Here is a 14,708-nt window from a genome sequence, read left to right on the forward strand (position 1 = left end):
ACAGTGAGCTGAAAATGATGGTGGTGGAGCCTCACCCTGATCTTTATCGATTTGTAAGTTATTATGAAGATCAAGTGGGAAGTGGCCTGCCAGGATTTCATGGAGCCCCCATGATGTACGGTAGGGGGCTGGGATCCATATTTTCAAAACTATTTAGGTTTGTGACGCCGATGGTTAAAAAAGGTTTTACCATTGCAAAACCTCATCTTCAAAACGCCGCTAAGAACATAGCATCTGACGTGGTCAGCAGGGTTGTTCGGCGCGTGAGAGGTTCAGAGGAAGAGAACCAAGAAGGATCAGGACTTATGCTTCTCGCTCGACGAGCCGGGAAGAGACCCCCCGGGCGTCGCGTAGCAGCTCATAAAAAGCGCAAGTCAACCGCTAATAGTAATTCAGTGCAGAGAAGAAGGTCCAGAGGAAGGAAGGCCGAAGATATTTTCTCCTGAAAATGGCTCTATTACATCACAAATCACCAGAATGCAGCATGACGGAACTGGACTTATTTGCTGCTCCGGTGACGCAGATGTCTATCGAGCAGAGTCAGTATACAGAGATTTCCCCTTTATCGGCTCTCACGGACACCGGTCCCATAGAATTTTTCATCCCGGGAGATGGAGAGAAATATCTGGATCTAGCCAACACTCTGCTATTCCTGCGTCTACAAATTACTAACGAGGATGGGACAAACTTGGCACAGGACGCTCGTGTGGGCCTGATCAACTATCCCCTCAACACCATTTTCTCACAGGTCGACGTGACCCTGGGAGATAGATTAATCTCTCAGTCCAGCGCTACACACCCCTACAGAGCTTTGATAGAGCTTTTATTGAACTACAGTCATGAAACACTTGCTAGTCAGTGTTCAGCCGGTCTGTTTTATAAAGACACAGCCGGATTTATGGATTCAACCGTGGTGGCGACTGACGGTCCGAATCGGGGTCTGGTTAAAAGAGCTCAGTTTAGTGCTGCCTCGAGCGAGTTTCACGTGATGGGCCCCCTGCACGGGGACATCTTCTTTAGCGAGAGACTTCTTTTGAACAGCGTCGACTTGCGGATTAAACTAACTCGGGCGAGTGACGCTTTCTGTCTGATGAGTCAGGCCAACGCCAACTTCCGCCTCAAAATACTGGGAGCTTCTCTGTTTATGAAAAAAGTAACCGTGTCCCCCGCAGTGCGATTAGGTCATTCAGCGGCTCTGATGAAAGGCAACGCCCTCTACCCCATGTCGAGAATTAATGTGAAAACCTATTCCATTCCTCAAAACTCCAGACTATGCAATCAGGAGAACCTGTTTCTGGGTGTCATGCCTAAATACGTTGTTCTGGGGATGGTGAACCATCACGCTTTCACGGGAAGAAGAGATCTCTCGCCTTTCAACTTTACTCACAATGACGTGGAGTACTTGGCTCTGTGTCATAACGGTCGACAAGTACCGGCCAAAGCTTTCCAGCCCCAATTTAACAACGGCATTTCCGTGAGAGAATATTATAACATGTTTACCGCCACTGGGAGACATTTGAAAGATTTACCTCTGACCATCGACCGCGAAGATTTCGAAAGAGGATATACTTTATTTGTTTTCAACCTGAGCCCCGACGAAGATGTGGCGGCTCTTTCCCCAGTATCCAGCGGGAGTTTGAGGCTGGAAATGAGATTTCGAGTCCCCTTACCTCACACTCTGACCCTGGTTGTCTACGCCTGCTACGACTCCATTCTGGAGATCAATTCAAAACGCCAGGTGCTGGTGGATTATTATTGAAACAATGAATTCTACTGAGCTGGAAACACTCCTGAGCGGACTACTGGGTAACGTATTCCGTGGTGTCTGGGCTTCGGATGAATTACCCTCCCTACAACCCTCGCTGCCCGCATACTATATCGTGAACACCCACCCTCGTCATCTGCCAGGAGAGCACTGGCTAGCGCTCACTGTGGAAAAACATGGAAAGGCCACATTCTTTGACTCTTTCGGACTCAGCCCTGAATTTGAATATTATCCTACAAGCATCCTGCGTTTCCTGGAACGTCAACGTGGAATAAAACAGATCCTGCATCACAATCGTCAGCTCCAGCATGAATTATCGGATGTCTGTGGTCAGCACTGTGCATATTATTTGTGTCTGAGAGGAAGCGGCCTATCGTACGCCGACGTGCTATCTCACTATAAAGACGATCCTGTCCGCAACGATGCCATGGTATCTGAATTTGTTAAAAAATATCAAAAATGTCTAGCATACCCCTGCGGCGGGAATTCTAACCAGCTAGCCTGTTCTCTGCAAATGTTTAAAGATTGTTACCGTTTGTGAAAGGAAAAAGTCTGCAACGTTGAACGGATTCAATAAAGCTTTATTATTATTCAATGACTGATTTACAGAGTCTTTATTGTCGTACAATTATCGCAATCATTTATTTATTTTTTGGTGATCTTAAGGAGAGAAATCCGTCCACTCCATAGTCGGACGTTTTTTCTTTTTTCTCCCCCTCATTCGATGAACAGAGGGGGACTCTGCAACAGCAGCAGCAGCAGCAGCGTGCGTCTGCAGGGGGCCAGAGTTTTTGAGTCTCCTGAACTGCTCACGGGCCTGGGGGTTAGTCACAGAGCTCTCGGGAATATTGAGCTCTGACAGAGTACTTAGAAATTCTATCCATCCTTCCGGTGGCTGATCATTCACTTTCTTATAGGAAGAGGTCAGATGTTTTACCAGATCAAGCATATGAGAGCCTCTCACGGCTTTACCCCTGTAGATAAATTCACCTCTCGGCGTCCAGCTACTGGGGCTCTTGGATAGTTTTTTCATCACATACTCTGCGTTTTTTCGACTGCGTGTCGGAAGACTTTTTAAAACATCTTCCTCCTCCCCCACTTCCTGACCTTTCACCTCTGCGTTCTCTGCCTGATGTACCTCTTCTTGCGGTAGACTCAGAGTTATGGGTTGAAGTTCATTCTCCCCTTGTCTGCTGAGGCTGAGATAGCGTTGGAGCAAAGCGTTGTACTTTTTAATTTTTTCATAAGGATTTAAACCTCTCTCCTCTAATATCTCACGCATCTTTACATCCAAATCTTGCTGGGCTGTTTGCCTGATGGTGCTACCTGTAGCAGCCGTGGGTTGACTCAGGCGGTTTAACTGATGCGGGGACACCAAAAACATTTTCTGCGTCGTCTTCAGAGCCATGGGAGTAGGAGGGAGGATTATCGTCTAGCGAGTCCTCCTATTAATTCCCCGATAATAGGAATGGCCGCTGTAAGCAGAGGGAAAAGGAAGCCTCCTGTTTGTAACACCCTGCGTTTACTCTTCACGCTGGCTTTCTTATCGGCAATGAGTCTGATATTTTTCTTATATCTTTTTAACTTCTGATATTGTTGCGGTGAAAGGGGTATATTCCCCTTCAAAAGATTCAGCGCGATCTCACACAACGTCTGGAGAAGATCTGGGGAGCACCCCCTTAATATATCCTTCCGTCTCTTTGGTGTGGCCTTGGCCAGAACTTTAAGCAAGGGTGCGTTTCTTTTCAGACGAGCGCTGGTCATGATTCTTTCTGAATGTACACAACAGGCCACTCATAGGGTAGTAGCCCCGTTCTCAGTCTGAACCTGTCTGGACAACGGTGAGTTAAATCCAGTAATAAATAGGAGTGCGGTTGACTAGTGGCATCTTCGAGGCTTTCTAAAAAATATTTTTTTCTGGAGGGAAACATCTGTTGAGCTAGTATATTCATCTGCAGTTTGTCTCTGGGATTTTTGAACAGCACCAGATAATTGGTGTTTAGACCGATGGTTCGACTGAATTTCCCTTGATGAAACACATTCTGAGTGAGCATTATGACGCTCATATTTCGGTGATGCCGGTATTGGGTAAAAATCCTTACCACCTCTGGGTGATCAGACGCTTGAAAGATGACATCATCCAAAATAACCAAGTGTGTTTGGTCGGCTGGAAAAAGAGACTCATCTTCAAAAGAATCCGGTAATCCTTTAATAAATCTTATCTTTTTATTTTTCTTTTGCAGTTCAGTATACAAAGGTTGAAAAGAAGTATAAATCCATACAATATTATTAGGTACATCATTCATGACATGTTCACAGTTTTCCAGAACATTTTTTACAAAAACAGTTTTTCCACATCCACTCGGACCCACCACCAGACACGAAAAAGGAAGCTGCAATCTGGGGTCAAACTCAATCTCTTCTCCTAGAGAGTGTGACATTTTCTGATTAATAACCAAAGGGTTCGGTTCGCCCGCCAGCTAAAAGACGCCTTTTGTCATACACCACCCTGAACCTCTTTTGGAATGAAGAATTTTTCAGGGTGAAGCCTTTTTTATCTCGCACGATGTTCTGCTGAGACACTGTAATGACGGCGTCGCTGAGAGGATTCTCAATGTAACCCTCTACCAACTGTTTAATACTGTTGAAGTTAATTTCTTCACCACTCTGACGGTTCATTGTGATACCCTTCACGCGCAGTGACACTTTACCCCCTCTGGTCTGATATGCATAACTTTTAGGACCTGCTGCTGCAAACTCTTGAATGTAGTCCCCGCCCAGCTCGTCCGTCAGCTGCCCCAGGTAGTTACCTGTGGGAAGAGGCATCTCCCCCTCTCTGACGACATAAATCAAGCTGTCAGTGTCATAGTACAGAATCCTTTCGGGATCATGTACCATCTCCATATACCTGTAAAGAGTCAGTCGAGCATAGGATGTGGTAAACGCTGCGATAAAGATGTTATTGCTTTTCCCGGGAGGGAGGATGTACCCGTTACCGTACTGCCACTGCACCATAGCCACCTCATCATTCAGAAAGCCAAAATACTTTACATCGTACTGCTCTGAAAACAGAAACTTGAAAAACTCTTCAGGTTTTCTGACGAGGGTGGTCTGACCTAAGTTGGTTCTCTGGGCAAACTTTCCCCAAAAGCTGTTGAGACAAAGTTTGGCAATCTGTCTTTTTGCAGGATTAGGTGCGATTTTACTGGGGTCTAATTCAATACCTTGGTTGGCTGCGTAGTCTCTGATGTAATTTTCTCTGCTAGCCTCATCCGATGCTTCAGGGGGGAAACCAGAAGCCTCCTGTTTACCCTTCAGAAAGGTGTTGATGTAGCCCCTAAAAATGGAGTCACTCTTTTGCTTGAAATGCCAGACTTCTGTTATCTGGGCTACACGGTATCCACTGTCTAGGGCTTTCGTGAATTCAGGCGTCGTCCAGGTACCGGATAGAGCTCTTTCTCCGTCACTATGCATGCACGAACCGGCTTGATGGTTGATCTCAGCGCACACGCGGCAGAGAGTAAACACCAGTTTACCTCGCTCAGTTTTATGCGGTAGAACAGGTAGAAATAGCTTCCGGGGGGATACACGACAGCTTTAATCAGGCCGAAGTACTCACGCGGATCTTTAAAACCCTGACGGATAATTTCGGGGTGGCCAAGGGGGTAGTGAAAGTGCGCGTTAACATACGGATACAAGGATGTAACATCGACGTAACGAACCTGCTCTGTGTCACTTGTCGTGTACCTCAGACGGATGGGACAAGTTCTACCTCCAAACAGCGCATCGCGAGGTTTTAAGGGCTGCGGTGCACTATACTGAAGGAGGAACTGTTTCACTCCGTCATGAGATTTTTTCATTCGGATCCAGTCATGCTCCCATATGAACTGTACCGAGACGTGTAGCTCCGATCGCAGGGTCAGCAGCTTGGCCTGCCAGGCTGAGTGGAGCTGCTCAAAGGGAGTCTGCAACAAACGATTCACTTCAGTAGGCGAGTAACACTTTGGACAGCCGTGAAAAAAACACCCGAGAAACTCCCATGCTTTTTTAACACCGTCAGTCTCTGCATAGCCGTCCACAAAGTATTTCCCCAGTTTTTTCTCTCCTCCGTTCAGAGCGTGTCGAATAGCGACGTTTTCGTTCTGCGAGACCCACTCTAACCACTGGATGCCAGAGTCGGAGTAGTTTTTGAATTGCCGGTTGTAGTTATCGGCGGGCGGTAGAGCCAGAGTGTTTGGAGGGAGGAAATTTGTCTTAAAGACTTTCATGCAGGCGGAAGCGATTGTAATGCACGTAAAGGGGTCAACGCGTGTCTCTCGAATGAATTCTTCGCGAAACTTTAAGCATGATGCTGCCAGGATTTCAGTATCGAGATTGCAGTAAAGCACCGCCTCTTTTTTGAAATCAAATGTACAGCCAGCTTTGGTGGCGTACCAGGCATTGAACTTTTTCAGCGTGTCCGAAGGCATCCTGTCTACGCCGTAAGTGTCTGGGGTAGGGTAAGGGCCTACATAATTTAAGTGAGCCTCTGAACTGAAAAGGTGGGGGAAGAAACCTTTGCTTAGTTCCTGGTCGCGTGGAGCATTCACAGCATCGAGGCCCATGGCTGCGGGCATATCTGCTAGGCGCATGGTTAAAAAGGAAAGCGAATCAATGTATGTTTGACGGAACGCCTCATCCACCATCTGCAACACCTTGCTGCCCTGCATGATTATACGGGGTGCCATACCTTGCTGAATTATATGATTGAGAAGCAGGTAACTGTCGAAACCCTTAGCGTTGTGAGCTATGAAGATGCAGCCTCTGTATTTCTGTTTTCTGAAGTGTTTAAAGAAGCTAGCTGTGCAACTCATGCCCCAGGAACCCCACTTCTTTCCAAGCATAGACTGTGTACTGATGTAAAATGGGATGTGTCTGCCTGTTCCATCTACAAATGTTTCAAAATCATAAAACACTATGCGGTTCGAATAATCAGTCTCGACCTTCAAAGGAGTCATGTAACACAGATGATCCTCGCCCGGGTCCTTTACGGAACAGACCGGACATGTCTTAGCTCGACATTTGTGCTGGGTGCTGCCGCTGATGGCTGAGTAATACACCACTTTGCAGGTATTGCACTTTTTAATTGTACCGCAGTTGCTGGCGGCTGTACCGGCGGTGGGGCGGTGACGAGGTATTTTATGTTTTAAATAACACGTGTCGGATCGACACGTCATATTACAATCGGGGCAATTAATCAGTTTAGTCTCGGTTTTTGTGCAGTCTGAGGTGAAGCATACAGAACAACGGCCCGGGCACTGATGCTGCCATAAGTTAGTAAAACCTGTGTGGCAGTAACCGCAGACGTACCGTGCACCTAGAAATGTTTTCAGGTTGGTGATACCATAGTAATGGTTCTGATGGAGGAAGAGATAGAGGGTTTTAGGATGCATTCCTTCAGATGTTTGGAATTTAGACAGGGCCCGCTCACCGTCTGCTCTGAAGAAGACGACGATTTTGCAATCTAAAGCCTGTTCAAATTTGATAATATCATTAAAAGTCACAGGCGTGTCGTCCGCCAACCCCGCATGATTCTGTAGCACTTTAGCGTGCTCAGTGGCCTGACGCGTGGTTAATTCACGGTTTAAAAGCTGAGCGAGGTTAATGGCAAAGCAGAGCTGGTTGCCAGGATTGATGACAATGTTCAGGCAATGGGCTTTTTTCCTGCAGATTTCATCGTCAAAAATGGTTTGCAGTTTTCTTTTAACACCCCCTCTAGGACTACGTACCACCTGCACAAGTAACTCCATCTCATCTTCCGGCATAATGGCCATGTTTGATTGCACAAGGCGGTCGAGAGCCTCTTGAACATGGTTTAGAGGTAGACTGCCGTTGTGTGTGACTATGACAGAGGCGCTGTTTGATCTTTCCCCCCTTAATTCTAGTTGCAGCACATCCCCCTGTCTGGCATAGGATACAGCCCGTTCAACCGCTGCTTGGAGAGTCTCCATCACATTAAGATAAAACTCTGCGTAATTACTCACAGGATTGGGAAAGTTGAAATTTAGCATCTGTCTTATTTCAATGTTATTAAACCTATCTCTGGAGACCCTCCCGGGGGATTCAGGATTTTGACCCGCACCCCTCTGAGCGGCTGGTGTTGCAGGTGGGAAGTACGAGGACGGACCGGGTAACGGATCGTTTACGGGTAAAAGGTTAGACGGACCAGGCACGGAATCTTCGGTTGGACGAACAGAGGGAACCTGCGTCGGCCGAGGTAATGGTACATTAGACGGACAAACGACGCGGGGTTGGGAGGGAGGAGGTAAGAGCTCCGGGTAGGGAGGACTGGACAAAGCTTCTCTTAAACGTTGAAGGGCTACATCGATACTTTCCAAATTTTGAAAATCAGAAGGTTCGTTGCGAGCCTGAGGCTCGTTTGAAATCTCTAAAGGCTGTAATTCAAGCGGCGGAGGTAAAAGCTCGGGGGATGGAGGACTGGACGGAGCTTCTCTTAAACGCTGAAGGGCTACATCGATACTTTCCAAATTCTGTAAATCCGAAGGTTCGTGGCGAGCCTGAGGCTCGTTTGAAATCTCTAATTGTTGTTGTATTTCAACCAGTGGAGGTAAAGTTTGCGGGTGAGGGATATCGCTTAACACTTCAACCATAGACTGTAAAGATAACAGAGCTGACTGCGAGACCGAAGACTGTAAAGATAACAGAGCTGACTGCGAGACCGAATTTTCCCCTTGATCATTCATCATTACAACACACACGATTCTACCTAGTCAACGCTGAGGTCAATTCACAAACAGAAGTCAGTATTTTCCAAAAAGTTTTCACAACCTTCCCTCTCGATAGACCCCGACGTCCTGAAGCTGATCTCCTCGTATTCCTCCTGCCGCTTCTTCTAGTGGAATGCTTCAGTCTGGGGTATGGCCTGGAGTCTACAGAATAGATAAAGAAGTATTTATTTTATTTTAGCTGATTAGCTATTATTTATTTTAAGTTTGTATAAAATTTGTATTTTATTTTTACCGTCAGTCACGGCTTTCTCTGGCGCTTCTGGTATGCTAATTTCGGATCCAGATGGTCCTCCGTCAGTGTCAGCTTCTTTAGCTATCAGAATCATGTTAAAATATCACAATGAGTGACATGACTTACTTATAATCATTTAGTTTCTTAAAAAAAAATAAATAAATAATAATTCTTACTGTTAGCCGGTTGTCTGACTTGCTTTTCTGGCGTGTCGGGTATGACGAGTAGCGGGTAGACACCGTCTTCGCTGGTACAAGTAGCCTTGTCCACCTTGTGAGCGGGTTCTGGTCTGCACTCTACAAAATGGAGAGAGACGGGTTTAGATTTATTTTACTTATTTATTTAAAGTTTATACTTCTTCTTCTTACCGTTAGTCGGAGGTGTCTCGGGCCTGTCTGTTGCATGAATTTCAGATAGAGATAGAAGTCCACTCTCGTTCTCGTAATCCAAAACGCTGTCTAGTATTGCTTCGTCACCTGCTAAAGTATAATACAAGTCAATAGAATCTATCACATACATTCTGGGATACACAGTCAAAGGATAGCGGAAGAGTGTTAGTGCTTCTACCTTCAAACAGTCCGCTCCCTGGCCAGATTACGGTCTGAGAAGGATATACTATAACCAGAAAACAATTTATTATTATAATACTTTAGTGAAACACACACACACACACATATAAATATATTCACACATGCAGTTTTGTTTTTGTTTTTTGTTTTTTTTGTTTTTTTTTTTTGTTAAAGGAAAGTAACTAACCATTCTGAACTGATACAGATGCGGTGGATGGGACTACTTCAGGGGTGCCTACAAAAAAATACAAGAGTAATTCTTGTAAATTTCTGTAAAATGTATAGCCTCATTTGAATGAAATAACTGCCTTACATAAGATGCCCTGGCTGTCCTCATCATATGCACGGCAAAAGAAGGCCGCTTTCTCAGTGTCTGGAAGAAAGGCCCTGTGTTATCCTTATACCGTAACAATGAAACATGTATAAAATCATGTAAGTCTTAAAATGTTACATACAAGAATCCATTTTTGATGCTTTCACGAAAAGATATCTTTATTCTGAAAAACAGGTTCGGAAAAACTATGTTAGGTGTAGTAAAAGGAATCACCCGCTAATAAAGGTACAGAGATTACTTACCCTCCCCAGAAAAAAGATAATTAGCTTCTTTGGAGACTCTCAGGCAGGACTGATGTGATGTCTTCAGCGGCAGGCCGTGATGAAATGCGCGTATGACATCGACTGACCAGCGGTATTATACGCGACACCGCTGTTTCACCTAACAAAAATTACTTTCACATACCCCCCCGACTTTCTACCTCGGGGGGTCTTGAAACCGCTGTTTCAGGTAATAAAAATACTTTCACATACCCCCCAACTTTCTACCTCGGGGGTCTTGACACCGCTGTGTTTACCTGATCAAAATACTTGCACATAATCCCCGACTTCCTACCTCGGGGGTCGTGACACCGCTTTTTCACCTAATAAAAAGATTCTCGCATAATCCCCGACTTCCTACCTCGGGGGTCGTGGCACCGCTGTTTCAGGTAATAAAAATGCTTTCACATACCCCCCGACTTCCTACCTCGGGGGTCGTGACCCCGCTGACTCATCTTAAAAAAGATTCTCACACAGACCCCGACTTCCTACCCCCAAGGAAAGTGAAATGCCACAGCATCCAATCAACGTTGGTTACGCCCACCTTGAAAGTTGCTGACGCCCACTTCCTCAGTCACGCCCACCTTGAAAGTTGGTGACGCACACTTCCTCAGCCACGCCCACTTCCTCAGTCACGCCCACTTTGAAAATTGCTGACACACACTTGATCGGCCACGCCCACTTTGATCCATCAAATTCATTCGATTAAAAAGTGACAGATGGTGTTTTTCTTTCTTTTTTATGGGTGTGAGACAGTTCTGGAGATGCGACAGAGAAGCTAGGCTGAACTCTGGGTTGTCATGGTTTTGGGGGGTTAATATAATCGACCAAATTCCTAGAGATAAGAGAAGCACCCGCCAAGGTGGGGTGAACTCCATCTTGTCTAATCAGACCAGGCTTTCCCCAGAAAGAGTTCCAGTTATCAACGTAGGCCATGTGATTGGCTGGACACCACTGTTGAAGGAGGATATTTTCCTCTCCTTCAGCCCAGGATCTTTATACCTTTTGGAAATGATAGTCCATCCAGCACAAGTCACTCGACAATTTCTCCCGTTTATTTTATTTATTTGGTACACACAGAATAAGTATTGATTTCAGAGACTTCAGTAAATCCACCTTAGGGGTAGAAAAAACAGAAAGCCTTCATCCAAGCAGGCACAGTGACCTTGTTCTACCTACTGTAGACTCCGCCCATACAGAAGGGAGGAGCTCTGCCTCTCATGTGTAAGTGAGTTTCTATGTGTAGCCAATTAGCTTTATCTGGTTTCCAGTGTATGAAATATTAGGGTGTATGTATCCTAGTCTGTGAGCACGCTGCAGCAAAGCAGAAAGCAACTCCTTAAATGGTGAGATAGTGGAAGTACCATTCTTCCAGATTTTTCCCAGTGTTATACACAGGCTGAAGGCCTTACTTAACCCCTTAAAACCCAACACCACCTAGATAACCAGCGGTGGATTGATTAAACATATCATTACTGGTCAGATTGGGCAGGGGTCCAGAGAAAACTACGGAGTCCGATTTTAACGAAGCTAGCACAATGCAAGCACACACAGCAGCAGTGCAGAATCAGGAAGTGACGCAATACGCTTACTCACGTGACGAACGTAGGAGTCAGACTTGGTGTTGATATTGATGTGAAGATCAATTCTAAAAAACACACGATTGAAGTATCAATAATTCTGGAACAATATGCACATCCCTATTGTAGAGTCACTCTGACATTCATATGCTTCTCCCTTGTGCTGGAGCTGCCCTTGCCCTTGTTTGTTTTTTGAGACTACCCAGCTTGCAATCTGCTGCTTATCAGTACATGACTAACATTTAGACATACAGATTACTGATGCCGCAAAGTAATATAACCAGAGCCAATGCATATGATCATGAATTTCTGATGAACATTAACATTAAAAAGATACCCCGAGTTTTACACGGGACAAATCCATCATGACAACAAAGGAAATCGTGAGGGGTATTCAAGAATGACAAATTGACCCTTAACTTAATGGTCACACAGTTTAATAAACAGATTACACCCAAAGCACATTAGGGTGTTTTCTTTAGGTTAAGGTTTGTTACAGTAAACAGAAAAACTCACACAGGGAATGAGGAAGTTCTCATTTAATTCGACAGAATAAAATTATACAACCAGTGGTTAAAGTCAAGGAGTCCCATAACATCTACATGGGAAACAGGTTGTGCTTCTTTTACACACATGATTCATGAGGGAATTGACGATTTACAGTTTCTCCTACCAAGGAAGGGATACAACAGTGGGATGGTTGCTCTCTTGATCCAGTCCAGGTCTTACAGCCAAACATGTTGTATTCCAAGAATTTTCACTCATAGCTGACATCTTCATATCGTTAGCCTAATAGCAGTCTTTTTTTTCTTTTTCTTTTTTTTACTGTTACAATATCAATAAAAATACCAATGTACTTGCTAAAATAGTTTTTTTTCTTGTTCATTCAACATTCAAATATGACTCAGGCATAAACTCAATTACATTGAGAGCTTGCTGATGTACTGTGTGTCCACGTGTTAGGGGAGCTGGACCGAGGGAGACAGAGCAAGGCTTCAGAGGACAGTGAAGGCAGCACAGAGGAGTGCTGGCTGCCCTCTCCCGTCTTGATGGATATCCACACCACATGGTGCCTCAGCAGAGCTCACAACATCATCAAGGACAGTTCACACCCCAGATCTCAGCTGTTTGAGCTGTTGCTGTATGGGAGGCACTACAGATGTATCAGAGCATGGACAAACTGAAAAAAAGAGTTTCTTTCTGAGAGCCATCATCACCCTGACCTCTCACATGCAACAACCCCATCCACCAACATAAAGTAAAATGTGCAATATAGACTTTCACTGACACTGATGCTGCTGTTCTGTTTATTCTGTTTTAACCTGCACAATACATTTTTACCGCTGCTGCTGTATTTCTGTAAAATATATTTTTACATTTCTTTTTACATTTTTTTTATATATATTTATTAGTATATTTTGTATTTTAACTCGTTTGTAAATAGCACCTGTTGCACTATTTTGTATATTCTTTGTGTCTGCAGTGAAAAGGAGAAGCTCTCTAATCTCTTAAAGGAAATTCAATTATTCTATTAGGCTAACAATATGCTATAAAAGTCATGGATCAGAAATAGTCTTTTTTTCTTACCAAAATAAGACCATCTCTTCATGTGCTCTTCCTGAGGAGAGATTAAATGGAGCGCATCTTCTATATATGTGAGGTAACCAAAACTACATTATAGCAATATTTCATCCTCACCCTCATCATTGTCTACCATCACCTTATACTGATCATTACTGAGAGCAACAGCAATTTCATCTTCATTAATACATGTCACAAAAAAGTCACTTTGAGCAACATTTTAAAAAGATTAAAGATTTAAAAGCCAAGCATCATCGTGAGACTGGATATATACTGGTTTGAACAGTACAGTACACGAACAAAAATAAAGACTCAAATAAATTATTAGAAGACCCACTAAAAATCAAATATCATATATCTGGCATGGCAGGTGAATTTAAAGACTGAGTCTATGACATCTCTCGTTCTTTCTTTTTTATGTTTCTTTTGAGAAGCCAAACTGAGAGAGGTCTAGCTTTGCATGCGAGAACACCCTCTTAGAAGTCCCTGGTGGAAGGAGAGAAATGAGCAGGAGACTAGGGAAGAAATAAGATGTCTCATTCATTCTAAATCTTTCATTATCCCAAAGAATCAGACCAGTACTTTATAATTTCTTTTCCTGTTCTGATTCCACAGTTCTTGTCTCATGCTCATGCTTCACAAACCCCCACACAAGTATGACAGGGGTGTTAACCCACAGTCCTGAAGACCAGTGACAAAAGAGGAAGCAGGAGTGGTTTTCTTTTCTTTCAGTGAGTGAAATTCATTTCCGCCTGCATTCTTTTTCTCCTTTTCATCTCTTATTCTCCATCTAGAAGTCCATGGACATGGAACGCTGTTGTGGGTCAACTAAGGTAGTGCTGTTACGAGCACCATTTCCGCGGATACTGAGGGTTCCACAGGCTCCTGCCATCCCACCACCAATACCTCCTGTGATGCCACTAGGCCCTGTCATACTCACTCCTCCTGCCATACCCATCCCACCAGCCATTGCCACACCTCCTGTTATCCCCACCGCTCCTCCGATCCCTCCTCCTGCAATCCCAGATGCTCCTCCTCCCATTGCTCCTCCACCTGTGGCTCCTCCTCCCACTCCTCCTGCACCACGGCCATAAATCTCACATGGAATCTCCTCTGTGACATGGTCCTCGATGACCTGCTGGTCGCAGTCATGAGTCTGTGAGTGCTGCTTGTAGCCGTAGCAGCTCTTCTTGTAGTTGGCTGAAGAGTTGAAAGTCTTCATTGGGGGAGGCTTGGAGAAATCGTTGTGGTAGGACAGCTCCATGGAACTCAGGGTGGTGCGGCTGTGCTTCATGCTGCCACAACCTGTAGCCACAGAGCCTTGCGAACCACAGTGGTGCTCATGGACACAGCGGGACATGATGGAGGATCGCCTCAGTTTATGAAAGCTGTCCAGCTCCTCAGAGAGATCTGCTAAGTCTGAGGATATCTCCTTGTCACGTAGAGAGAAGAGCTCATAGTGGGGTGGATCAAAGACCTCCTGGAATCCAGCCTTGTTAAAAACACCAGATCGCCTAGCTACAACCTTGAAGAGAGGAAGAGTCTTACATTTTAGTGATATAGGGATATACAGTATCCAGACAAAGAAAAAGACAAGGG

General features: G+C 44.8%; 1 protein-coding gene across 1 annotated transcript in view; it reads right to left on the reverse strand.

Annotated features, from left to right (window-relative positions):
* Window positions 1–11,948: 11,948 nt before the first annotated feature.
* Window positions 11,949–14,708, reverse strand: part of LOC125005100 (neuropilin and tolloid-like protein 2) — a 48,896-nt gene continuing 46,136 nt past the window's right edge. The window contains exon 10 of the mRNA XM_047580093.1: window positions 11,949–14,634. Coding sequence (XP_047436049.1) covers window positions 13,900–14,634 — 735 coding nt within the window. The 3' untranslated portion in view covers window positions 11,949–13,899. The remainder of the gene's footprint in view (window positions 14,635–14,708) is intronic.

The sequence above is a fragment of the Mugil cephalus genome, chromosome 3 (assembly GCF_022458985.1).
Source record: "Mugil cephalus isolate CIBA_MC_2020 chromosome 3, CIBA_Mcephalus_1.1, whole genome shotgun sequence".
In the NCBI taxonomy this organism is placed as follows: domain Eukaryota; kingdom Metazoa; phylum Chordata; class Actinopteri; order Mugiliformes; family Mugilidae; genus Mugil; species Mugil cephalus.